The following is a 27,770-nucleotide window of genomic DNA, read 5'->3' on the forward strand; positions in this document are numbered from 1 at the left end:
GTGTACTTACATATAATAAATAAATAAATTCTTTTTTTAAAGAAAGGAAAAAAGAAAAAAATCAGGACCACTGTGTCTCTGCAGAATCAGAGACTGTACAGCATGACGTGGGGGATCTTGAAGTTTTATACAATGGGAAGGGAGAAACTTGGGGATGGAAGAGTCCATCAAGGATCAGTCCCTCTCCAGCCTGGAAGGACAGAAGCCTGTGGATTAGGTATGTGGCTCCTGATCAGAGAGGCTTCCATGAGTCTGTTACACATCAACTCTCCAACTCAGAGCTCCTCAACCCACCTGAGGCTTAGAGCTAGTAAGTCCTTCAAACACTGCATCTTGGTGGCATTTTAATTCCCTGTATTGAGAAATGACACTGCAAAGCTAAATCCAACAGCACAGAAGGCTCCTGCTTACAAATCCTGAGCAGTAAAGGGATCCCTGGAGAGGTAAACCCTGAGTCCTCTGGAGTGGGCGCCGATGGCCTAGTCAGATGAAAGTCTGTTGAATGACTGTGTCGGCTCACACTACCTTTGTGTACCTTTGGGTACAGAGCAAGTGTACTGCTTAAGAAGACTCCGGTGCTAGTGTGATGACTCCTTGGGTGACAATGCCACCAAATCAGCTGACCTGAGTTCTTCCCCAGAACCCACGTGGTGGAGGATGAGAACCAATTCCTACAAATTGTCTTTCAACTTTCACACGCACACCATGGTACACACACACACACACACAATCACATTAAATAGATATAATGTAAAAAGAAAAAGGTTCCAGATACTGTGAAGTCAAAATGAAAGACTAGATTTCCAGCCTGGGAATGGAAAAACCTGAGTTCAGGAGCTGGACTCTTTTCTCTTGGTAAGCCATGGTCACTAGAAGTCCAACTTCAGCCTGGTGCCCTTGAGATGGCCCTTCCACTGCAGAGGACCCTCTGTACAGATAGGCAGGCTGAGGCTTAGGGTAAGCAGGAGGCAGAGATTACTTACCCAGGATACCATGGCCCACCATGGGCACATCTCCTTTCTCTTTGACCCGGCAGTGATTCCTCCACCTTATATTCTTCCTGAGGCATTTCAGGTTTAACTAGAATCTGATCTCCTCGATGGAGAATCCCATGGAAGATTACCCAACTCTATTCTAGGAAGCCAAGGTCAGGATGTCCTAGCTAACTTACATTTGCTTCTGTTAGAAGAACTACTTGTATGTACAGAACCCCCTCAAACAGCCAAGATTCCAGGAAATGGTTTTTGCTGTGCTCTGGCTACCTGAGTACTTGGGTGTAGTCCCAGCCAGCCGGAATAAGGACTTTCAATTAGCTATAAACTATATTTGAGTTGTCATCGCGGGTAAGCTCCCATGTGACATCTCAAGGATACTAATCTTCGATGCTTTGGATGTGGGGAGACTTCTAATCGACCCAAGTCCTGTTCTCAAAAACTCTTAGAGTCATACAAGGAAGCAGGTAAAAGAGTTAGCAGAGCCGTCGCTCACTCTGTGTGACCTTGGCTTGTCCCCAGCGTCTTAGACCGAAAGGTAGAAGGGGGAAGATGGACACAGGAAATGGGGGAAGGGAAGAGGAGGCTACTTTGTCCGGCAGGGCTGACTCATTCTCCCCGGTTTCACTGAAGTGGCTGAATTCCAAAGCCAGCAGGGTGGCAGGGAGAATCCAGTCTAACCGGATTCCAGACTCCCTGCCAGTCATTCTGGTGAAATCTTGTAGAGTGGACACCTGAGAGCTGGAGGTCATGGGGGCGAGGCTATAGCTGTGGGCGTAGTCTCTGTGAGGGGTGGAGTCAAATCGAGTGGTTTCAGCACCCAGGAGCGGGACTAACCACGTGGCCTTTGCTGTTAGAGCATACGCTTACGGTGCTGATGAGGCTAACAGCCTTGCATCAAAAAGGTGGGAAAGAGTGTCTGCTCATAAGCAGCTTGTTTTATCGGAACAAAGGTTCCTGCAGTGTGCTGCGGGCTAGCCTTCGTCCATCTCCAGAGGCTGAAGAAGCCCCCCTGGCTGAACAAGAACACCTGTCAGCCTCTTCCCCATCCCGATCATTCTTACGGTGAACCAAATCACTTCCCTGTGGACCCTCAGTCCATTTTTCTGTCTCAGTACCTATGCATTGTAAGTGTTTCAAAGAATAGACTGAGCCAGGTGGTGTGCATAATTACCCAAGGATCCCTGCCACTGGGAGACTGGAGGACCCGGAACTCAAGGTCATTTTCCAGGCAGGACCCAGCCTGTTCACTTGATACCTTACGTTATCCTCTCTTCCGCTGAGCCCCACCACTGTGTCTGGCTGTGCTCATCCGTCAGAGGTATCCCCAGGCCCGATGTTTGAAGCCCTCCACTTTGGTCCATCAAAACTGCTCTTTGACCTTAGGTAGCTCCTTGGCTAGGATTCTTTGCCTCTTCTCCACTCTCCACTTCTCTTCTTTTTCAGGATTGGGGGTTGGGGGTGGGTTGAGGGTGGGTTGAGGATTTTTCCATGTAGCCTGACTGACCCTTCCTCCACTTTGCAGCAGTTCTCCAGATTGTGACTACTGAATATTTTGGGTTACAGGTGTGCACCCCACACTGACTCCATTTATCCTCCTCACATCCTCATTTCATTCTGAAAAACACTCTTGTCCTTCCTGGCTGAGATGCTGTAGGGACTTTTGCTCTCTGGGTGCATTTCTCCTTTCTGAGACTGCCAGGAGACTGTCCCCCCCTCCTAGTCTGCAGTGAGCTAGGCTTTCTCATTTCAGGTGGCTTCCTATGTGGGTCACTTCTCTGTCCTGGCAGATCAGCAAATTCCTCTTGAATCTGACTAATGTCAACAGACATGGAGGGAAGGCATAGCTGGGTGCTAGAGTGCTGGGCTCACATGCCTGCATGAGATCCTGAGTTTGATGTCAGGTACCAATGAAGGTGGTAAAGGGCCAAAAGAATTGCCAGTCCTGAGAACCCAGGTGCTTATCCCATAGAGGGGAACATGCCCACCATCAGAATGGGCTAATAGAGAGAGGCGACACAAGCCTCTTCAGGGTTAAGATCTATTGTGCTTTCCCTAATCTTTCCCTTCCTAGGGGGCCCAGGCAGCCAAGATGACCAGAATGAGCTTCATGGAGTCACCGCTCAGAAGAGCACCTGCAGGCAGGAATTCCAGGTGAGCCAAAGTAGAGGTCTGCGACATTCAGCCATCAGCAAGGAGGCTCCTTGTTACAGCAGCTGTGACACGGGGTTCTTTCCTCTGCCACACCCACCTGGCAAACCTGACCTGTGCCGAAGTGTCTCCCTTCTCCTCTACCCCTTCCCTGTCTTCATCAGTTGAGGACAGGAGGGAGAAGCAGAAAATGTCCTTATTTCTCTGGCCAAGTATGCTACAAGGGAGCTCCTGGTTTCTAATTTCCTCCTAAATGAGTACCTTGCCTGTAGCTTTAAGCAAAGGTGTGGTTGAAACTCTGTTCCAGAAACTGGTCCCTTCTGGTGCACAGCTTTGGACTTGTGTATAGACGGGTTCTATATTTTCCCCAGTTTCAGCCCATCTCCTTGGGTCTGTCCTCTCAAGGAGTGTGTGTTACAATAGTTTCAGAAACTACTTTGGATGAATAGCAAGGCTCTATACAGGTTAAGGGAAAGTTATTTCCTCAAAAGAATGGAATCTCCCTCTGGCCTCAGAGTGAAGACCTGGCATTCTGTTCCAAAAGGAACATTACATGCTGTTGCTTCATCTCTTAGGACTTAATCCTGCTGGGCCTGTCAGTCACCTAGCTAGGAATCCGCTCCTCTGGAAGGCAAGAGTAATTATCCCCTTAGTAAGATCATGGACCCTCTTCCCAGAAGCCTCACCCTTCCTTTTCTTCCTTCCAGTCTTTTCTCAACATCTAAGCAAGCTTTCCCTGATGCTCTGGGCTTCCTCACACTTCCTCTGAAGTCACCACCCCACCCCACCCCATCCCATCCCACCCCACCCGACCCGCCCCCGTTCACGTGGCTGCTTACAACATGGCTTTCTCCCTTCCTCTTCTCCATCTTCTTTCTCCATGTAGCTGCCAAGATTCAAAGCTTGCCTACTCTGGTGTCTAAGGTGTTTCTCTCTCAAACACTAGTAAACTTGTCCTTGAACATCTAAGTTCATTTCTAACTCTTTTTTTTAACTATTTATTTATTTATATAATGTATACGAGTGCTCTGTCTGCATGACAGAAGAGAGCATCAGATCCCATTACAGGTGGATGTGAGCCACTCCGTGGTTGCTGGGAATTGGACTCAGGATCTCTGGAAGAACAGTCAGTGCTCTCAACCACTGAGCCATCTCTCCAGCCCCTCTAAATTCTTTTTTTGTTTGTTTGTTTGTTTTTTATTTTTGTTTTTGGAGACAGGGTTTCTCTGTGTAGCCCTGGCTGTCCTGGAACTCACTCTGTAGACCAGGCTGGCCTCAACTCAAAAATCCACCTGCCTCTGCCTCCCAAGAGCTGCCCTGCTCTAAATTCTTCTTTTGTTTTATTCGATATATTCTTTATTTACATTTCAAATAATTTCCCCTTTCCTGGATCCCCCTCCCCGAGAAAGTCCTATAAGCCCTCTTCCCTCCCGTTTCCCAATCCACCCCTTCCCACTTCCCTGTTCTGATATTCCCCTACACTGCTACACTGAGCCTTTCCAGAACCAGAGGCCACTCCTCCCTTCTTCTTGGACATCATTTGATATGTGAATTGTGTCTTGGATATTCCAAGCTTCTAGGCTAATATCCACTTATCAGTGAGTGCATACCATGAGTGTTCTTTTGAGACTGGGTTACCTCACTTAGGATGATATTTTCCAGTTCCATCCATTTATCTAAGAATTTTATGAATTCATTGTTTTTAATGACTGAATAGTACTCTATTGCGTATATATACCACATTTTCTGTATCCATTCCTCCGTTGAGGGACATCTGGGTTCTTTCCAGCTTCTGGCTATTATAAATAGGGCTACTATGAACATGGTGGAGCATGTATCCTTATTACATGCTAGGGAATCCTCTGGGTATATGCCTGGGAGTGGTATAGCGGGGTCCTCCGGAAGTATCATGCCCAGTTTTCTGAGGAACTGCAAGACTGATTTCCAGAGTGGTTGTACCAGCCTTGCAACCCCACCAGCAGTGGAGGAGTGTTCCTCTTTCTCCACATCCTCACCAGCACCTGTTTTCTCCTGATTTTTTGATCTTAGCCATTCTGACTACTGTGAGGTGAAATCTCAGGATCATTTTGATTTGCATTTCCCTGATGACTAAAGATATTGAACATTTCTTTAGGTGCTTCTCCACCATTCGATATTCCTCAGGTGAAAATTCTTTGTTTAGCTCTGTTCCCCATTTTTAATGGGGTTATTTGGCTCTCTGAAGTCTACCTTCTTGAGTTCTTTGCTCTAAATTCTTTAATTAATAAGGCTGAGTAAGAATTCTAGAGTACGTATTATAACTAGTTAAAACTAATTTTATTTTATGGCTTCCTTTTGCACTGCCTTGTCTTCAAGACAGGGTCTCACTTTAGCTGGCCTGTGACTCACAGAGGCCCACGTGTGCCACATGCCTGGTGCTGGTATTACCTTGATGTGTCCCAATACTTTCCTGTTGCTGCACACCATGTATTAGTCAGCTTGTTCTCAGGGGACAAAATGCCAGAGATTTAAAACTTACAAGGAAGCTGAGCGGTGGTGGCGCACACCTTTAATCCTAGCACTTGGGAGGCAGAGGCAGGTGGATTTCTGAGTTTGTGGCCAGCCTGGTCTACAGAGTGAGTTCCAGGACAGCCAGGGCTACACAGAGAAACCCTATCTCGGGAAAAAAAAAAACAAAACACCCCCCCCCCAAAAAAACAAACCTTACAAGGAGGCGCAGTAGGCCCCACAGGAGAGCGCCATATCCACCAACATCTTACCCTAGCCTTTTCCTCTGCTTCTCGGTTGCCATGGTGCTGATGGCTCTGTGCTCCCAGCCCTGAAGGACTGGACCCTCTGAAACTATGAGGCAAAATACAAACTGTTCTTCAAGTTAAAAGGGAAGCACAGGGCTTGGATGGCGGCACACGCCTTTCATCCTGGCGCTTAGGAGGCAGAAGCAGCCGGAGCTCAGTCAGTGAGCCCCAGGTCAGCCTGGGCTCTGTGAGAGCATGCCTCAAAAACCAAACCAAACCTAAACCAGCAAAGATCCAGGCCCTTCACAGAGACTCTCCCTCTGAGCACTGTCCTGGGGATGGTCCCTGCCCAAACCACAGCAGCAGGAGTGTAGACCACTGCATCTGTGGCACAAGAAAGAGCGTCCTTTCGTCATGGTCCTGGTTCCAGTAGGAATGGAAGAACGAATCTCTGTTCCTGTTGGAGTTTCCTTGTGAAATGTCCCCCAGAGATTACATGCTGAGACTTTTGTCTGCACCTCTGACACAATGTTGGAACTATCTGGAGGATGTAGGTCACTGGGACAAGGTCCTCAGGGGCTTTATCTTTTTCTGACTCTGTCCCCTCTCCCTCTGATTCCTGGCTACTATAAAGTGAGAAACAGTGTCCCTGACACTCTTCTGCCTTCAGAAACAGCAGGGCTGAAGGGAGCGGAGATCTCTGAGAGCACGAGCCAGATAGGCCTTGCTTCCCCCTGCCTGTTCTTTGCTACCATTTAGTTGCACCATCCAAAATCTGACTGACAGGTCCTCATTCCCCTAGGCCAGCACAGCGGAGAATTCCACTTTACAGAAAGGGCATTAGAAATGGGGCAGCTAAACAAAGCGGTTGAGGCTGCTGGCCAGAGCACTGTGGTCATTCAGCCATCAGAGCTAGGCATTCACAGGCACCAGGGCCTGTGCTCAGCTCGCCATACACAGTAAACACCAGCCTCACTCTGCCCTGTAGAGAGGCACTTCGTCATTCCAATTTTCCAGATAACCAGACAGATACAGGAGAATTTGGCCACCTGTCCAGGACTCCAAGGGTTGCATAGAACATGCCATTGTACATGCACATGCCAGGGTAGTAGAAGACCTTTATAGACTTTGCAGAGCCAGAGGATCTGCTAGGAACTCAACTGTCTCTGTGGTGGCCTGCTATTGCAGGCCCGGAAGCCAGTGAACATTTCCCAGTACCCCCTGCAGTAGTGTTCTGGTTATAGCCTGTTAACAACAGGTTCTTGTCTAATCCCTGGAAGGCTGGGGACAGGTGATGGCAGACACAAGTGTCGGCCTTTGCAGACGTGACACTATGTCTGTGACCTCTGGCACGGTGGATCTTCCTGTGGGTCATTACCCTAAATCATCAGCATCCTTCTGAAATATTCTAGTTTAAGGCTCAAAGGTGACACTGAGATGGATTGCCATTTAAAAAACACTAAGGAGGGGGCTGGAGAGATGACTCAGTGGTTGAGAGCACCGACTGCTCTTCCAGAGGTCCTGAGTTCAATTCCCAGCAACCGCATGGTGGCTCACAACCATTTGTAATGAGATCTGATGCCCTCTTCTGGAGTGTCTGAAGACAGCTACATTGTACTTACATATAATAAATAAATAAATAAATAAATAAATAAATAAATAAATAAAGGAAGAAAGAAAGAAAGAAAGGAAGGAAGGAAGGAAGGAAGGAAGGAAGGAAGGAAGGAAGGAAGGAAGGAAGGATAGGGAGAGTCACTAGACCTCTTCCTAAAGCTAGAAGCTAAGATGGTAGCCTGGGTGACCACATGTGTAAAGCTCCTCCACATTGGTCGAACTATGATAAGACACTGCACTGACAGTAAGTCAGTCTTGACTTGACTTTAGCATGACTAAAGAAGTTTCTCTCTATACTTGCCTTCCTGGCCCATGAATCCCTGGTGAAGGCATCATCTGACATTCTTCAACTAAATGCCCCCTGGCTACTCTAACAACAACCGTGCCCACCCCACCCCCCCAAAAAAAAAAAACTTTTCAACTTTCTTCACTTTTCCTATTTCTCTGGAACCCTAAAGAAGGAACCACACAGTCTGTCATATGGACCTGATCCCTCTGAACCTCCCCTGCCATGCTGCTGTCTGCCTGTGGATGGCGTTAGTATTTATTACTAATTATAATAAAGCTCTAATAAAAAGGACAAGTCAGGGCTGGAGAGATGACTCAGTGGCTAAGAACACTGGCTGCTCTTGTGGAAAACCCAAGATGGTTACAGATGGTTGTGAGCCACCCTGTGGTTGTTGGGATTTGAACCCAGGACCTTCGGAAGAGCAGTCAGTGCTCTTAACCACTGAGCCATCTCCAGCCCACTATTCCCTCTTTCTATGAGGGAACATCAGCAGCCCTCAGTCCATGCCTCTCACCCAGGCCATGCCTCTCACCCAGGCCTTGCGAGCATGTGTGCTCCATAGGACAGGGCCATAGCCCACGGTTGATGGAGCTTTGGGACTAGACAGTGCCTGGCTCTGAGCCACACAGACAACCAATATCCAGGCTTGCCTGTGGCTCACCTCAAGCTGCTGAATCCCAGCACCAGGGCTGCTTGTGGGATACAGTTGAAGGGTTTCCCCTGTGTGGTGTTCAAGGCTCAATGCTGAGAAGCAGATGGCCCTAGTAGGAGAGGGCTCTGCTTCCCCCAGCCCCTTCTAAAGTCCCAAGGTCATATCTGATTAGTTCATCCTGGTTATCTGTTCAACCTTGGCCTAATCATGGAGTCTAACTAAATAATGCTTCCCAGCCCTCCAACTGGCCAGCCCTTGTGCAAAGTCAAGTAGGTGGGAAGGCCTGTCTGTCTCAAACCACATTGAGGAGAATGTTGGTGTGACCGGAGGAGGAAGAGAAGAGCCCAGGAACCAGAACCCCAGAGAGAAGCAGAGATGGAGCCCACTCACCATTTCTCAGCCCCGCTAACTGTGGTTAGTCTGTTCTTTACCAGCTTGGTAGAGGTTTCAACTAAGGGTAAGGGGCTATTCTGGAGCTGAGTCCAAGAGACAGATAAAAAGCACTGTCCTCCCGAGGAAGGGACAGTTCATCTCCTTCCTTGTGAATGAGAAATCTCCCTGGCCACCTGTCTCTCCCACCTCGACCAGGAAATCAGATGTCGGACACTGTGCTGAGAACCATCTCATTTCAGCCCCACCTGGAAGCGAAAACACCCATTTCACATCTGAAACCACAGGGACGCACAAAAGCAAAACCAACAGCCTAGGACTGGATGTGGCTCTGTAGTGGAACAGGCTACTGCCTGAGGGCTTGGACTCAGCCCACAGTACTGATACAGAGTAAGATAATACATTTTACCGGCTAGAACCTGCGTAGATGGCTCAGTAGATAAAGTGTTTATCAAACAAGTATGAGGGCTTGAGTTCAGATCTCCAGAACCCCATAAAAAGCTGGGTGTGTCGCTGTGTCATGCATGCTTGTAATACCAGCTCTGGGGGTGGGGGATTGTAGACATAGGTCGATTCCTGGAGCTCACTGGACATCTGGCCCAGACAAAAGCAAGAACTCCAGGTGCAGTGAGAGGTTACTCAAAATGTAAGGTTGGGGGACTGGAGAGATGGAACAGTGGTTAAGAGCACTTGCACTTGTAGAGACCTGAGCTGGGTTCCCAGCACCCACATGGAGGCTCACAACCCTGTACAACAAATCCTGAGGGAGCTAACATCCTCTTCTGACTTCCTGGTGCTGTACATACATGGTACACAGACACACATGTAGATAAAATGCCCATACACATAAAATAAAAATAAATAAATCTTAGAAAAATCTAAAAAGGTAGATAGTGATAGAAGAAGACTCCAAATGTCAACAGATATGTTCAGATACACACACACACACACACACACAAAAACATGCCCAGAAGCACCTGCATACACCTGCTGGCAGCCTCGGGCCATTGTGGCTTTATAGTCAGAAGCAGGGTGTATGTGGGACAACAGTTCTCTGCAGTCCCTGAAGCCCAGTCCAAAGTCAGCCCATCTGATTGGGTTCCATCCGTCCAGCAGACATAGAGGCCTTCAGAAGTCATGTGGCAATCACATCCTTCACCTCTCCTGCCTCCTAGTTACCTGACCTAGTGACTGAGGCCTGGAGGGCCATGACCTGGTGCCTGCCACACTCACTGCAGCTTCACCAGTGAAGAAGCACGCTCCCTGTTTCCCACTTCAGGGAAAGGATTGGGGCAAGGCTAGAGGGGCTCCCCACAGGCTCGGCCCCTGCTTGCTGCACACCCTCCCTTCGCCTCAGTTTACTTTCCCTCTCTATGTTTATTGGCTGTAAACAGAGGCAGGCCCAGAAGGTTCCTTGCGTTTGGATGATGCTGGGTTGAAGGCTGTGAAATTCCAGGAGTGACACATCTTTGTGTGGAGAGGTGGTCCAGCAGAGGACACTGCGTCCACATCCTCCGACAGTGCTTTCTCAGGCACCAGGGTTGTGACAGTGGCAGAGTGAAGCGAGCAGGTTATACCCGGGGCCCAACACAGAGCAAACTGCTGGTCACTTCCAGTCTCTCCTCTGCTGGGATTCAATAGTTTAGAACGGGTCCTAGGTGAGGTCCCTTACTCAGTGTGGCTTTCTGAGCAACTGCCTCCCTGGAACAGAGGGACAATGACAGGTACCGGGCTCTTAACCATGTTGCTATAAGGCCTTTAACTTCAGGCCTTTCTGAGCCCTACCAGGTTATGTTGCTGAGACACTGTGGTAGCTGGGGTTGCTGGAGGTATGTATGTATACCAACGCACACAGGCATCCCTGGGTCAAGCCCTAGCCAGGCCCAAAGGACTCTGGGTATCTTGTGAAATCACAACTAAGTGAAAGGAAGTGAGTGCATTTGAGAGACATGGAGTGTGGGAGGGGGAAGGGCTCAGAAATGATGCTGAGAGGGTCTGAGTCAGAGAAAAGCAGGTAGAAAGCCCGTTTTGATCACACCTCAGCCCTGTGTGCGATACCTACTTCCACCTGCACCACACTTCATACCCCAACCCGCCAGGGCCCCACAGAGCTCCTTGGGCCTCAGGTCCTCCGGAGGCCCATGAAGTAGAGCCTGTGGGCAGAGTGACAACTGGGCCAGGTTTCTTCGAGAAACAGAGATAAGGAACCCAGGAGAGATCTATGTGGGCTTTGAGGCACACATTCTATAAGGCAAGAGCTGACTCACGTCTCTGTTAGCACACTTAGACCCTGCTGCAGCTCCAGGGTCTAGAGGGAGTTGAATATTAACTCTTCTGGTGGGTGGCCCTAGGTAAGCAAACATAGCTGTCACATGTCAATAGCAGCTTCCTCCTACTGACCTGGCCACTTGCCTGGCACTGCCTGCCACGCTGGCATAGAGTGGGTGGCTCAGGCTGTCAGATAGGAAGGGGAAAGGACAGCCTGGGTCTAAGCCACTTGCCTGGCCCACTCAGCCGGGCAGATAGAATCTACAGGCTGGAAGGGCTTCTGCATTCAGCCCTTCGCCCAGCGAGGCCTCCTGAGTTACTTCTTCCCTGGGTCAGGCCGTGGCAGGAGCAGGCTCCCATGACTGGTGGCCCTGAGGCTGGGGCTGGGGCTGGGACGGATAGACTTAGAAACTAGGTCACAGGAGGCTGTGTGACCTCCCGGCTTGTCTGGGCACACAAAGCCACACATCTTTCTGCTGTGTACACTTTTTTCTTTGTTTGGTGTACTGGACTTATTTATTTTTAAATACTGTTTACTTAATTCATTAAAGTTTTTTTTTATTTTTATTTTTATTTTATGTGAAAGGATGTTTTGCCTGCATATAAGTATGTATGTGCACCACATGTGTGCAGTGACTGAAAAGGCCAAGGGAGAGTGTTGGATCCTCTGAAATTGAAGTAATAGGTGGTTGAGGATGGCCATGTGGGTGCTGGGACTCAAACTCTGTCACCCAGTCTCCCGAGGACCCCAAGCTGGGCTCCAACTGCTGACCTTCTCTCCTGACAGCCTGTCTATCCTTATCTCCAGGACTCTGCACACATCCCCTGCATCTCTCTGCTGGCCCTGGGCTGCTGGTGTTCTAGGGGGTGGCAGATAACAAAGGGTTCCACCTCTAAGGGCAGCAGCAGCTGTGCCCTCCCAGATGATGCCAAGGGCACCCAGTGTGCCTCCCCCACTTTTCAGGCTTCTTTCTCAGCTGTATTTGACTGAGGGATGGGTCACTCACCCTGCTTTATCTGCATGCTGACCTTTGGACAAGCTGCCCCTGGCCCCACTGAGCCCATGGAAGACAAGTAGAAAACAATGAGTGTTTCTTAAAAATTGCTTTTATTTTGAAATTCACTTGCAAAATAGGTCATTCCCATGTGTCTGTGTGTTGCTTTCTTATCGGGTCACTTTGGTTCATGCTCCCCCCAGCCTACCTCATAGAACTGTGCCTTCTTCTCCCAGTGCCACACACTTCTCCCAGTTTCCCATTTATTATGGGTAGTCGAGGTCTGGAGAGGATGATTCTAGGTTCTTTCTCTTTTCTTTTTTTGTTTTGTTTTTTGTTTGTTTTTTCAAGACAGGGTTTCTCTGTGTATTCCTGGCTGTCCTGGAAATCTCTCTGGCTGACTTTTTTGTTGTTGTTGTTTTGTTTTTTTGAGACAGGGTTTCTCTGTGTAGCCCTGGCTGTCCTGGAACTCACTCTGTAGACCAGGCTGGCCTCGAATTCAGAAATCTGCCTGCCTCTGCTTCTCAAGTGCTGGGATTAAAGGCGTGCGCCACCACTGCCCGGCTTATGGCTGACTTTAAACACAAGAGATTCTCTTGCCTCTGTCTCTTGAGTGCTGGGATTAAAGTGAGTGCCACCACCACCTGGTGACTCTACTTTGTTGATCTCTTATCCAAGAATAAAATAAGGGGAGATGGCTCATTGTTGGAAATGCCACTCAAGGAACCCAAAAACCGCAAATAGTGCCAAGTGAACACGGTGTCTCTTCTGTAATTCCAGCCTCAGGAAGTGGAGATGTGGGACCCCCAAACGTCATACAGCAGTTTCTTTGGAGATAAATGCCTCCCCACCCTCTTTCTGGGAGAGAAGCTCCTTAAGGCACTTTGTTCCAGAGGGGGGTGGAGCATTGCACCCTTCAGCAAAGTCCCATAAGCTCAGGAAGTAATCTTAAAAGCTTCAGGAAGCCTGGTACAGAGGTGCCAACCTTTAATCTCAGCACCCCAGAGGCAGAGGCAGAGGCAAGGAGATCTCTGTAAGTTCAAGGTTAGCCTGCTCTACATAGAAAGTTCCAGACCAGCCAAGGCTGCTGCATACTGAGACCCGATCTCAAAACAACAATAACAACAAAACCCAACCAATTTCAGGAAGTCCCTGAAACTGACTAGATCCCTTCAGTACTTCCCAAGCAATGGGGACTGCTGGGAGACACTCTAAGACTACCTGGGAGAGATGCTGACCACGGCTCCGCCTGGAGTGGACACTCTCCAACCTGCTGAGCTGCCTGCAGGCTGTGCAGTGAGCTGCAGCTTTCCACCTCTATGAGCTGTCACCTATGCTGGAGTGGACTCTGGTGATACAGCTGTCCTTGAGTCATATCTGTTCCTGTGGGTAATCCCCCTCACTCACACTCCTGTGAATAACCCCAATAAAGTCACTAGTTGGCCAAGGCAGACTCTGGTTGTATTCTTCTTTTGCTCTGTTGTCAGTTCTCTAGCTGGGGTGAGTAACCATGTTGTTCACATCTCAGGAATGCAGTCATACAACAGCAGAGTAAGCTGGCTGGCAAGACCAGCTAGCTCTGTGAGTTCTGGATTTGATTGAGAGACCCTGACTAAGTCCTTAAGGCGGAAGAGCAATGAAGGAGGATTTTGCACATCGATCTGGGAAAAAGAAGGAAATAAAAGCCTGCACTGACTGGGTGGGTGGTGGTAGTGCTGGCCTTTAATCCCAGCACTCAGAAGGCAGGGGCAGGCAGATCTGAGTTCGAGGCCAGCCTGGTCCACAAAGTGAGTTTCAGGATAGCCACAGCTACACAGAGAAACCCTGTCTCCAAACAACAACAACACAAACAAAAACCAACAATAAAAAAAAAAATCCCAAAATCATAACAAGGACCACATTTACCTTTAGGATGTTCATTTTATGAGGCTCAAGAGTAGGAGGATTTTAGTAACTAGAGACATACTTTGGATAGCTCTTCATTTTGATTGACAGGCTTCTTCTACCCTATGCATTTTGATCATATGCACATGTAATTATGCATAGACATAACCTGATAAATAAGGGGTTCTCCTTAAAAGTCCACTTAGACATAGTTTGCCTCATTTGAATACACATCCAAACCAGTTTAGGCCAGATTGGCCTTTCTATTCTACCTGGGTATATATGGAGTATGTTTGAATAGAAATAGCCCAAGTTCAAGTGTCATGAAGACAGTGGTTCTCAGCCTATGGGTTGTGACCCCTTTGGGGCCCCATATTATGATTCAGTGTAACAGTAGCAAAAATAAAGTTGTAAAGTATGTATGTGGTAATTGGTTGGGGCACACCACGAGGAACTGTATTGAAGGTTCACTGCATGAGGAAGGCTGAGATCCACTGCATTAAAGCATTCCAGTGTGGATGACAGGTTGCTAGGCACCTTGTTTGGAGTGAGATGGTGTCCTATATGTGCAGGTAAAACTCAGACTGCCACTTGCATTGCTAGAAGGTGGGTGTGTGCACAACCCACGACACGGGGTGTCTGTACTGGCTGGGTTTGTATGTCAACTTGACACAGGCTGGAGTTATCACAGAGAAAGAAGCTTCAGTTGGGGAGATCCAGCTGTAAGGCATTTTCTTGATTGGTGATCAAGGGGGGAGGGCCCATTGTGGGTGGTGCCATCCCTGGCCTCGTAGTCTTGAGTTCTGTAAGAAAGCAAGATGAGCAAGTCAAGGGAAGCAAACCTGTAAGAAACATCCCTCCATGGCCTCTGCATCAGCTCCTGCTTCCTGACCGCTTGAGTTCCAGTCCTAACCTCCTTTGGTGATGAACAGCTATGTGGAAATGTCCCCAACTTGCTTCTTGGTCATGATGTTTGTTCAGGAATAGAATCCTGACTAAGACAGAGAGTCCCAGGTTGCTAAGCTGCTTCTAATACTTGTCTGCTACATTTCCACTTTGACCATCTTTACCAACTCAAGGGCCTCTTCTAGCTTTCAGGCCTTTCCCCGAATTTATTCCCACCTAAACACTCATATTTAACAGGTATACGTTAGAATCTGCATGTGAAAGAGAACTTAGGGGATGGAGAAATGACTTAGTGGTTAAGAGCACTGACTCTCTTCCAGAGGTCCTGAGTTCAATTTCCAGCAACCACATGGTGGCTCACAACCCTTTTCTGGTGAAGAGAGTGACAGTGTACTCGTGTACATAAAATGCATAAATAAATCTTTAGAAAGAAAGAGAGAAGGAGAGAAAGAAAGAAGAAAGAAAGAAAGAAAGGAAGGAAGGAAGGAAGGAAGGAAGGAAGGAAGGGAGGGAGGGAGGAAGGAAGGAAGGAAGGAAGAGAAAACTTTAGGCATTTGTCTTTCTGAATCTTGAATACCTTATTTACTCTGATACTTTCTGGTTACCTATCTTCCTGAAAATGTCACCTTCTTTATAGATGACTAAAATTTTATGTGTCTATGGGCACATTTACGCTGTTCACTCCTCAGTTGATAGACATCTAAGTTGGCTCCATTTCTTGCTAATGTGACTAGAGCGCAGTGGACATGGGTGTGTAAGTGGTGGGATATGGAGTCCTTTGGGGGTATGGCCAGAGTGGTCTAGTTGAGTTCTATGACTACAGCAGTTCTTTTCTTGTTCTAAGTACTTTATTACTTTTTGTTTTGTTTTCGATTTTTTAAAAAGATTTATTCATTTTATTTTATATGAGTACTTTGTCGCTGTCTTCAGACACACCAGAAGAGTGCATCAGACCCCATTACAGATGGTTGTGAGCCACCATGTGGTTGCTGGGAATTGCACTCAGGACCTCTGGAAGAGCAAGAAGCCAGTGGTCTTAACCACCGAGGAACCAGGAATAGCCACTACACACATGTTGTGCATATATACATGGCGACAAAGAACTCATATACATAAAACTCTTTTTTCTTTTGAGATGTATTTATTTTATGTACATGAGTACACCATTGCTCTCTTCAGACACACTAAAAGAGAGCACTGGATCTCATTACAGATGGTTATAAGCTACCATGTGGTTGCTGGGAAATGAACTCAGGACGTCTGGAAGAGTGGTCAATGCTCTTACTGCTGAGCCACCTCTCCAGCCCCACATAAAAATCTTTTTTTTTTTTTTTTAATGACACTTAGAAATCCCAACTCTCCCCAGCAAGAAAACAAACCCTGGAAGATTGGGGAAAGGGTAGGCATTTTCTCATTGTTAGTGGGAGTGTAAACTGGGTGGCCATTATGGAAGTCAGTGTAGAGGCTTCTGTTAAAAGTAAGACTTAGGCAGGTTGAGATGTCTCAGCAGATAAAGATGCTTGACACTAGTCCTGGTGAACTGAATTGGATCCCCAGGATTCACACAGTGAAAGGAGAGAACCAACTCCTATAATTTGACTATATCTAGAATGAACTACAATCCAGAATTGGAGACCTGTGACCCAGATCTTGAAGCTAGAAGACGCAAGATTTTGACCTGGATCTTGGCATGGAGATCTTGAGGCATAGTGGCCATGAAAAATTTAGGCCCAAGCAAGGTAGTATATGCCCTTAATCCCAGGAGACTAAGGCAAGGAGATCTCTAAGTTCAAGGTCAGCCTGGGAAAAAACAAGTCCCAGATCCAGGTGTGGTGGCACACATCTTCTGCTTGAGACCTACATAAGGACATTAGAAGAAGAACATTGGAAGAAGGAAGATTCACTCTTCTTCGCTACTTGCACTTACTTGCCAGCACATCTTTTGGATCTACTTCTACAGAAGACCAGCTGAAACAACTAGCCTCATGGGACTGAGCAGCTACTAGATTCTTGGACTTCCCATTCACAGCTGACTGTTATTAGGGTAATTGGACTACAGATGGTGAGTCATCACAATAAATTCCCTCAATATAGAGAGACATCCCATAAGATCTGTGACCCTAGAGAACCCTGACTAATACACTGAGCAAGCCATGGAAAGCAAGCCAGTAAGCAGCATTTCCTTAACGGTGTCTTCTTCAGTATGGTCTCTGAGTTCTCCAGATGATGTTCTATAACCTCTAAGTCAAACAAATCCTTTTCTCTCCTATCTTTCCTTTGGTCAGTGTTTTATCAAAGCAACAGAGAGACAAACTAATACAGAAATTAAGAGCAGAGAGTGAAATATTACTGTAATGGACCCAAACGTGTTTTTTGGGGGGGAGGATTATGGAAGAATTTTGGAATTTTGGGCTATAAGTGTCTTAAGGTTTTACTGCTGTGAACAGACACCATGACCAAGTCGAGTCTTACAAAGGTCAACATTTAATTGGGGCTGGTTTACAGGTTCAGAGGTTCAGTCCAGTATCATCAAGGTAGGAGCATGGCAGTATCCAGGCAGGCATGGTGCAGGCAGAGTTGAAAGTTCTATATCCTTATCTGAAGGCTGCTAGTGGAAGACTGACTTCCCATGCCCTCAGTGATGCATCTACAACAAGGCTACACCTCTAAATAGTGCCACTCCTTGGGCCAAGCATATTCAAACCAGGGCATTCTACTGTCTGGCCCCCAAAGGCTTGTTCAAACACATGAGTCTATGGAGGCCATATCTAGCCACAGCATAATCAAATGTACATTTAGTTCAACTTCCAAAGTCCCCATAGTCTAGAGTAGTATCAACAATGTTAAAAGTTCAAAGTCTCTTCTGAGATCCATTAATCACTTAACTGTAATCCTGAATCAAGACAGGAAGCCAGCTGGGCAAATTCCAAACTCTGCATATCCGTTTCTAATGTCAAAGCAGTTTTCAGATCTCCAACTCCTTTTTCATCTTTATTAACTATAACAAACTTTTTTTTCTGGGCTGATTCCACTCCCTGTTAGCAGCATTCCTCAGCAGATAGCCCATGGCTTTGGCATCTTCAATGTCTGGGATCCACACATGATCTGTGCTCCTCCAGCTCTGCTTTCTGTAGCACTCTAAGCTCAACTTGATCCATTTCATTGCCGCTGCTGTTCTTGGCAATCATCCCCATTGTACTGGCATCTCCAATACACTAGAATCTTCTGCTACAACTAGGCTTCACCAACAGCTTCTCATAGGCTCTCTTCAGGGTGCCAAGCCTCACCTCCTTTGCATGACCACTTCAGTTCTAGGCCATCAACTGCAACTGAGGCTGCACCTTCACCAGTGGCCAAACCTCAGCTGCTCTTCATGACCCCTTCATGCCTTCAAAACCAGTACCTGCCACCTTGGTGACTCTTATACAATATAAAGTTCAGCTGCAGCATGAGGTACAAACTTGGCTGTTTCTGGAACACAGCTTCTTTGTGCTCTCAGAAAACACTTCCCAGAATATTTTACTTCGGTGATGCTGGTCTAGTCTTAATCACCACTAATTTCTTAGCACCAGCTAACCAGCATCAATTGTCCCAGTAGTTCCTCCTATTGTGGACTCTAAAGTCAGAGCCACATGGCCAAAGCAGCCAAGTGCTGCTACTTGCTTGGGGCTGGAACATGGCTCCTTTGTTCTAATATTATCACCAGCTTTCTGTTTTTCATCTCCTTCAATGCCTAAACTGGGCTGTCCTGGAACTTGCTCTGTAGACTGACCTTGAACTCAGAGATCTCCTTGCCTTAGTCTCCTGGGATTAAGAGTGTGTACTACCTTGCCTGAGCCTAAACTTTTCATGGCCACTATGCCTCAAGATTTCCATGCCAAGATCCAGGTAAAAAACTTGTGTCTTCTGGCCTCAAGACCTGGATCACAGGTGAGTCTTCCAATTCTGGATTGTAGTTCATTCTAGATATAGTCAAGTTGACAACCAGAAATAGCCATTACAATGTGCCTGTCATCAAGTCAGAAGAGAGCGTTGAATCTTCTGAACTGGAGTTATAGTTGTGAGCTGCCAGATGGGTTCTGGGAACTGAACCCCAGTCCTCTGCAAGAGGACAAACTGCTCTAACTACTGAACCACTTTTGTAAACCCTCAAGGGTGTTGTTCTAATTTGTATTTCTCAGATTGTTAGTCATGTTGTATTTTCTGAACACTGTCACTTTGTGATTAGCAGTGGTCCCTATGCTGCCCGGAGAAATTTTTAGCAGAGAGACTTCCAGAAGTACCCTGTTAGAGGCATGGGGCTTTCCAAGTGTGGTTCAGAGCCTGGACTTTGAATGATTGACAACCCATTATCACAGTCTAGCTGGTCAGCCCCATTCCTGGGCCTTCACCCTCACCTGGCATAAATTGAAAGTTCCCAGGGGCTCCTCAATGAAGGCCACTTGTGCAACAAGACCAATCAATGTCCAGCTCCTCAGAGCTGCACCACCTAATTGCCACAACCTTCTCTCCTCTCAGCCTTTATTGGAACTTTGTCATTATCAGTATATTGTATCCCCAACTCTCCAAAGCTCCTGACCTGTGTACCCTTTGCCTGTCCTTACCAGTTGCTTGTTCAGAGAGATCTTGGTGGTCTGAGTGCCTCCAGGCCAGGTGCCTGTTTTTGCAAAAGGCCCACTCAGCTCCCGATCATCATCTTTTTCTTATCCATCTTGCATTCTATGTTCAACAACTCTGTCTCTATCATCCTGCCTCTCTTTGTGAGGCAAGGTGGGAGGTAGTTTATCTAGTTGTCCTAGGACTCCTGATCCTTCTGCCTCCACCTCCCAAATACTGGGACTGTTAGTGTGTGTGTGTGTGTGTGTGTCTTGCTGATGGGATGATGGAGTGCCACCGGCATGCCACTCAGGGAAGGCAGAACGCAGTTCAAGATAGGGGTCTGTCCCAGCCCCTGTTTCCTCAGGGTAGAAACAGTGAGATCTGGGACAGATGTTGTGGTTCTCAATCTCCTGTGTACCTAGATGCTATTAGGAACCTTGAAGAGTTGAAAACAGAAGTTCGAGGGCTGAGCCATGGATGGGGTGGAGTTCTGTTTGGTGTCAAGGTCTGAGGAGCTGAGATAGAGAAGGACTTCTCTGGGAAATTTAGGTGGAGGCCTCACTCTGGCCGCAGTCCTTGATGAAGGAAATAGTCCTTGCTTGTCCAAACTGCTTTGTTTCTGTGGTGGATATGAATGATATGAATGCATATGTCTTACTAAGAATGAATGGGGGGGGGGGGCTGGAGAGATGGCCCAGTGGGTAAGAGCACCGACTGTTCTTCCAAAGGTCATGAGTTCAAATCCCAGCACCCACATGGTGGCTCACAACCATCAGTAAAGAGATCTGATCCCCTCTTCTGGTGTGTCTGAAGACAGCTACAGTGTACTTACATATAATAAATAAATCTTAAAAAAAAAAAAAAAAAAGAATGAATCAGGGGGGAAAAAAAGCCGAGCGGTGGTGGCATACACCTGTAATCCCAGCACTTGGGAGGCAGAGGCAGAGGCAGGCAGATTTCTGAGTTCGAGGCCAGCCTGGTCTACAGAGTGAGTTCCAGGACAACTAGGGCTATACAAAGAAACCCTGTCTCAAAAAAAAAAAAAAAAAAAAAAAAAAAAAAAAACAAAACAAAAAAAACAAAAAGAATGAATCAGGGATTAAATACCTGTTGCAGAAAGGGATGCCCAGGAAGAAAAGCTCATTGGCCAAACACTCGGGGCCTAGCTAGATACCTCATAGCATGGAGAAATCTAGGTTTTTTTTTTTTTTTTAGACAGGGTTTCTCTGTGTAGCCCTGGCTGTCCTGGAACTCACCCTGTAGACCAGGCTGGCCTCGAACTCAGAAATCCGCCTGCCTCTGCCTCCCAAGTGCTGGGATTACAGGCGTGCACCTGCTTCAAACTTACCAGTTCTTCTCTTTGGAAGCACAGCATGGTCCACTTGCCCCCACAGATGTGGACTTCCCCCTCCCCCCCCCCAGACAACAGAGTTTCTCTGTATAGGCCTGGCTGTCCTGGAACTCACTCTGTAGACCAGGCTGGCTTCGAACTCAGAAATCCGCCTGCCTCTGCCTCCCAGAGTGCTGGGATTACAGGCGTGCGCCACCACCGCCTGGCCAGATGTGGACTTTTATGCCTGGCTCAACGTTTTTGACACCCTAAATTCTATGCTTTTTTTTGTTTGTTTGTTTTTGTATTTGCTGTATTTTTCTAGACAGGGTTTCTCTGTGTAGCCCTGGCTGTCCTGGAACTCACTTTGTTGACCAGGCTGGCCTCAAACTCAGAAATCCACCTGCCTCTGCCTCCCAAGTCCTGCGATTAAAGGCGTGCGCCACCACCGCCCGGCTAACTCTATGCCTTCTGACCCTACTATCTCCTGAGGCTCCTGCTGGTCTTAGATTCACTGATCGGTGCTGCTATCAGTTGGAACACCACAGATAACTTGATGCCAACTGTACTATAAGATTATGGGTAAATATTTAACCAGTTATGCTTACATTCCTACTGTCCATTTCACATCTCCCAAAAACTCAGACCACCTTACCACCCTACTGCTTATAGGCAGGGCAGAGCTCTGAGGTGGCCTGGCTTTCCTCCTCATCCTCACCCTCACCCTAACTCTCCACCCTACCCTTTTCTCTTGGTAGTCTCATGGGAGGCCTGTGCTACCCTGAAAAGGTGTGGACCTCCCATTTGCACTAACTCATTTAATTTTTTTTTTTTTTGAGACAGGGTCTCAATGTATCCCTGGCTAGCCTGTAGCTGTCTAGCAGCTTTGGTCGAACTGGGTATACCTGAAAGGGAGGCTGGAAATGAAAAAGGATGGGGGTGGGGGTACGGGGAAGGATGAAACAAAGGTTTCTGACAAGGCTCAAAGTTTAAAGTTTAGCACTGAATTTATATAGGGAGAGCCCACAGGCCACAGACCCACCCTTTGTTTCAGCTGAATTATGTTGCAAAGCAAGCTCAGCAGGCAGTCTGCTCCTGTAGGAAATTGCAGGTGCAAGGCAGAAGATTCCACCCTAGGTCAATGGCGGCTGTAGCAAACACTTTAGGTCTATTTATCCTGCTGGAGGCTGGGGGAAGGGCACAATAGCCCAGAACTCCCTACATAGAACAGGCTGGAATTGAACTCGGAGATGTGCCTACTTCTACTGTGCTGGGATTAAAGACACATCACACCCATTCTTTTTTATATATTGGTGGCTTGCTTACATTTATGTATGTATGTATGTATGTATGTATGTATGTATGTATGTATGTATGCTTGGTGCCCATGGTAGCCAAAAGAGGGCACTGGATCCCCTGGAGATGGAGTTACTGAAGACTGTGAACTACAATGTGGGTGCTGGAAACCAACCTGGGTCCTCTGTTAAGGACAAGTACTTTGAATTCAGGACCTCTGGAAGAGCAGTCAGTGCTCTTAACCACTGAGTCATCTCTCAGGCCCAAGGACAAGTGCTCTTAACAACTGAGCTATCTTTCCAGTCCTGTAGACTTTTCTTGTAGCTGCAAGCCAGGTTTTTTTTTTTTTTTTTTTTTTTTTTTTTTTTTTTGGTTTTTCCAGACAGGGTTTCCTGTGTAGCTCCGGCTGTCCTGGAACTCACTCTGTAGACCAGGCTGGCCTCCAACTCAGAAATCTGCCTGCCTCTGCCTCCCAAGTGCTGGGATTAAAGGCGTGTGTCACCACTGTCCGGCAGGAAGACAATTCTTAATCCCTCCATTATTCTTAGCTCTGAATAACTCCTCTCCTTTCTTAGCTCTGTGGAAACTTCCAGCGTCCTTGATTAAGCTTTCTGTCTAATAAAAGTAGTAATTTCCCAAAGTAGACTTCTTCACTCTCCCCCACTAGTCTGATCCTCCTAAAATGACCCCCTTCTGTTATCTAAGGTCACAGAGTCCAAAGGCTTCCAGTGCAGCACTCCCTGTGTGGGAGGCCTGGACTGTCTGTCCTAAGCAACTCTCATCTTTAACTCAGATCCTACCTAACTTCAGATGCCTCAAAGGTGCTTAATACATTTGGAAAAAAATGCCATCACTCCTGCTAAAAAGTGTGTGCCCATCTATGTCTCAGATTGAACCTATGTGGCCCAGCAAAGCAGGGCTTCCTTTCAGTAGAGCAGACTCTGATGGGTCACCCCCATCTACCATGGCTAAGCCTGGGCGGGAAGCTCTGATAAAGACACACACAGAGAATCTCATAAAGTATCAAAAGCCATCTCCTAATCTGTCCTCAACTGCCAGTTTGAGTTATCTATAAGCTTAGTGATCTAGGAGGGTGGGTGTGGCACAGGTGGGTTGGGGGGAGGGTGTCATTCAGCTACCTGGACCTCTGATGCTCTACTTTCTGGGATCTATTGCTGCCCAGTACCCATGGGATCTGGGACACTGGGGAAGAAGGCTGGAGCCTTCTCATGCATGCCAAGAGCTCACTTACCCTCTTTTAGGCCACAAAAGTACTGGACCCACTGGTCCCTGCACTCTGAGGGAGTGAGTCAGACTACTCTCATGGCTCACTCCAACTCACAAACTGCTTCCTGTAAGCATCCGATGGAAGACTTCTCAAGATACAGTGAACACTGACCAAATAATTTTAATTTCCGAATTTATTAAAATGATTAACCTCAATACTGCAAGTGCATGTACAAAATATTTGTAAAAAATGTTTTTTAATGAAACGTTAAAGAACTTACCTCAAATGCTGAAAAAGTCCTTTTCATTCTTTCAGTACAAGGAATACATTGTATCTCAAAAGTATTACAACTCAGCAAAACAATTTAAAACAGTAATTTGAAAAATGATTGAAAATTGAATACTTTACATATATTTCTAGGATCATTTCCTAATTCTTACAATTGCCAAAAACTTTACCAATCATTGCATAAGCTCAAGCTGAGAGTTTTATTGAGTGTAACCTCTTCCAGACTGGTCAAGAATGTGGGGTTCTGGCACCCCCACAATGAAGTTCTACAGCAGATCAAGAACAGTCCGAGGCCCCTGCCTTGAGAAACGGAAATAAGGTTCCCTAGAAGGCATCAGCAGCACTGCTGAATGCTTGTGCATACAACTCCTGAGAGGCAGCAACTCCTCACAATGTCACTGCTCTTAGACCCATGGGAAGGTCGGCCTCCAAAGACGAGGCCACAACAAAACTAAAATAAACATCATAAATAAGTTACTAAAATTAAGCTTAAAATGGAGAAAATGGGAAATGTTATTTTGTTACTTTTTTCTTAAGATTGAGATTCCTGCAATGGCTACTGTTGGTATTCAAAAAAATGGGAGGATTTTGTCTCACAGCCCAAGAGAACATGGGAACGAGGGTGACCAGCTGCCCTGTGCAGGCTCCTGAGCTCACCGCCAGCTTCCTGGAGGTAGCACATGGCTCACACTTTTGCTTAGGGACCCATGAGGACTGGGAGCATCATGGAAGGTGCTCTAGGTGCCTCGAGACAGGAGGTCTTGAGACACAGGGCTGCCTTTCTTCACGGCTATAGCAAATGGTTGTGTGTATGTGGGCACGCTACAGTCTTCCCCTTCTGCTTCCAAATGACATAGACACCCAAGAGGGTGAAACTGCATGGCAAGACAAGACTGTACAGGACCACAGCAGGGAATTCTACCACGCACAGGAGCAAAGACATCGTATCCTAGAAACATTCATGAATCTTACTAACTTGTAACATGAACCTACAAGCAACAGTTTTAAGGATCCAAGCATCCCCAAGATGAATACTGGTAGGTGTCACCAGCCACAGGAATGCACGGGTTATGCTTTGTTGGACCTTTCACTCCCTGCAGGTCCCTTCTGACATGCTGAAGCACTGAATCCATTAGCTTGTGTCACTTAGGAACACTGTCTATCTATCTGAAAGGGCACCTACACATTTCCCAGTAAATAAACAGACCCACTGGTGTCAAACACCTGCTATAGACTGATATTCTCAAATTCTTTGATTTGTAAAATATTCCAGAGAAACAAATAAGCCTGGTATCGAACATAAAGCAGTAATCAAAAATTGCTCATTAAGTTACTTAAAATTAATTTCTTTTCTCAAAGTGCTTCAAAAACAAATTAAATCTGACTCCTCTTTTTGTTTGACTGATAATATAATCAAAAAAATCTGATATTTTCATAATAAACTAACATAAGCCAAGAACGTCCACTGATGCAGTGCTTACACTATATATTTATAATTTCCTATTTTATTGGCATGAATATTTCTAAACTTAAAAACCTTCCTGGTAAGTTCTTTTAATTTCTTATGACAAAAATTTCTCACAACACACAAATATTTACAACATATACATCGTTTTCAGCTCTTTACAGTGAATCCCAAAGACAAATGTTTGTATAGGTTACCACAGAACAAAAGCTGTGACTCATGTTCTTATTTCATAAACTATTATAAGTTAAAGTGAATAGATTTCTTTTAATATTCCTTGTAGCATTTTACAAGTGCAACAGAAACTTGAAGACCCAAATTAAGATAGCTGGAGTTCATCGGACAAATGCCGCTTGCTGTCGCCACGCTGTTCACAGCAAAGGTTTGAAAAAATAAGCACCAATCATTCTTGCAAAGAACAATTTTATCTAAAAGGATTGGAAAGTGTTAAATACACAGTCTTTAATTTACAAGACAAGCAATAAATAAGCTGCTGAGACCCAGCCTGCACACCACCAGCCTCGTACACGTAATGTACTGAGAATGAGCTGTCACGCACAAGACTGCATTGAAGTTAGTTTTCTTCTTCAGAGAAATCTGACTTCTAGCCAATGGTCTGCTATGATAACGAAGGCCACGGACAGGACACCTGGGCCGGTAAACAGTGTGAAACCGACACAACTCCAAGGGGGAAACATCTAGCAAATAAACCAAAAGCCAGAGGTCTATGCTGGTGATAGGAGCAGATGCTGGAAACCCTTCCCACAAGGCTGCTCTGCTCCGCCCTAACTACGGCTTAGTCATCTATGGAAGAGGGCTGGCGCTTGCTTATAGGTGACAACACAGTATAACCACATTAGTGTCTGAAGGTCCTATGTGGAGAGCTGCTGTCACTGGATAGTTTACTGGAGCCTCTATCTTACAACAGGGCTTTCCCTCGGAATTGCACATAAGAAGGCTATTTAAAAAGTACAATAAAAATTTGCACAATTCAGACTTAAGAGTCAGGATGCTGTACATTTTCTACAGTATTATGCCTACAGGTGAAGAGACCACAGAAGTGCTGCGCTGAGAAGCTGTGGCTGGGATTTTTACTTTTTAGTTCCCCAGGACAATGAGTGAGCGTTCATGCGTTCAGTCTTAGAGACTGATCTTCTCTTCTCCTTGAAGAAATATCGATATCTATGGAGTCTTTACCGACAATGAGCCTCAGCCGCTTTGCGGGAGGAAGAGGAATGAAGTCATCATCGAAGTCATCCTCGCAGTCCTCCTCCTCCTCCTCCCCCTCAGAAGATGAAGAGTCATCTGTGCTGTCCTCCTCATACTGACTGTAGTCGTCTACCTCCATCTGGGACTCCAGCAGTGAGAGGGGATCACTGCAGCACACCCCATTCTCATGAAGCCCCTCTGCATATGACCCCCTGCTCTCCTCATCCCGCTTGAGCTGGATCTTGAGCTTGGTAGAGCTGCTGCCTGGCCCCGAGCTAACCCCATTACTAAGCTTTGCGACATAGAGGTTACTGTCACTTTCATGGTCTTTGCTGAGCTTGATGCTGATTTTTGAGGAGTTCACACCATCACTCTCGTGGTCGTTTGTCTTGCTGCTGCTGTCATGCCGCCTGCGAAGTGTCAGTTTGGGGATTCCAGAGCTGTTCTCCAGGATCAGCTGGGCATCGTACCTGGTGACCCGCCGCTTCTTTTTACTTTGTGCAGTTCTGAAGCTGTCTTTTGTTGTGAAGCTGTCGGGTGTGACAATAGAGCAGCCAACAGGTGAGGGAGCAGAGTCTGTGTAGCTCACAGGCACCCTGACTGTGCCACTGGGCTCACCATGGTCAGGATGAGACCCTGGCAAATCTGGCGGCCCATCTTTCCCAGGAAAACTGTGCTCTGGACTGCAGTCCTCTGTCTTTGCTAAGTGTTTCACAGGTTTCCCTTGTCGGTATTTCTTTCGTGACAGGCAGGAGTCACTCTTGGGACACTCCTGGGATGCTTCCTCCCCGTGTGCAGTCTCAGGAGCCAGTTCTTCCAGCACCTCTGAGGTTGGCTGCTGGCCACTGTCTGGACAAGGTTCCAGTATACCATTTTTATAGCCATCTAAGGGACTTGGTTCAAGCTTGATGTCAGTGGTCTCCTTCAGACCTGTCCTTGTCCTCAAAGAGCGCCGGGTTGTATAGGTGCAGGGCAAACTGTCGCCCTGCAAGTGAGCACCTCTCCCAGGGTTCTGCCTGTGTTCTCTCGCGGCATGTCTAGTCAAGCACCCACTCCCCACTGCAGCATGGACTGGTCCTTCTGGCTCCCTTTCTTTCTTAATTGGCAAATTTTTATATAGCACGACTTTGGGCTCTTTAAGCACTAAGTTCCCCATCTCAAGTTTCCGGGATGTGCTCTTCTGGTCCAGCCGTTTGCAGTGATTCCTCAGTTTGATCTTGGAAAGTAAAGGCTTTGCCGGCTTTCTCAGTTTCTTTGGTACCCTGGAATTGTTCATGTGCACTAGCTTAGGTGAGGTAGAGTTGGAAGCAGCTGGGACTCTTGGCATGGACTGCCTTGCCAGTGCTCTGCTCTTGCTGCTCTTTTTTACACCAACTGAAGATTTTCGGTTAGAAGCTGTCAAATTCACAAGAAAAAAAAAACAAAAAACAAAAATGAAACCAGCTTGGTATTACAACAGGACATGATCAATCCCCAAAG

General features: G+C 46.8%; 1 protein-coding gene across 4 annotated transcripts in view; it reads right to left on the reverse strand.

The window, feature by feature from the left end:
* Positions 1-23,504: 23,504 nt before the first annotated feature.
* Kmt5b (lysine methyltransferase 5B) overlaps positions 23,505-27,770 on the reverse strand; it is a 49,629-nt gene continuing 45,363 nt past the window's right edge. For all 4 annotated transcript variants that reach the window (XM_052194090.1, XM_052194108.1, XM_052194083.1 and 1 more), the window contains one exon: positions 23,505-27,686. In XM_052194090.1, coding sequence (XP_052050050.1) covers positions 26,209-27,686 — 1,478 coding nt within the window. In that variant the 3' untranslated portion in view covers positions 23,505-26,208. The remainder of the gene's footprint in view (positions 27,687-27,770) is intronic.

Source organism: Apodemus sylvaticus, chromosome 1 (genome assembly GCF_947179515.1).
Source record: "Apodemus sylvaticus chromosome 1, mApoSyl1.1, whole genome shotgun sequence".
NCBI classification, from domain to species: Eukaryota; Metazoa; Chordata; class Mammalia; order Rodentia; family Muridae; genus Apodemus; species Apodemus sylvaticus.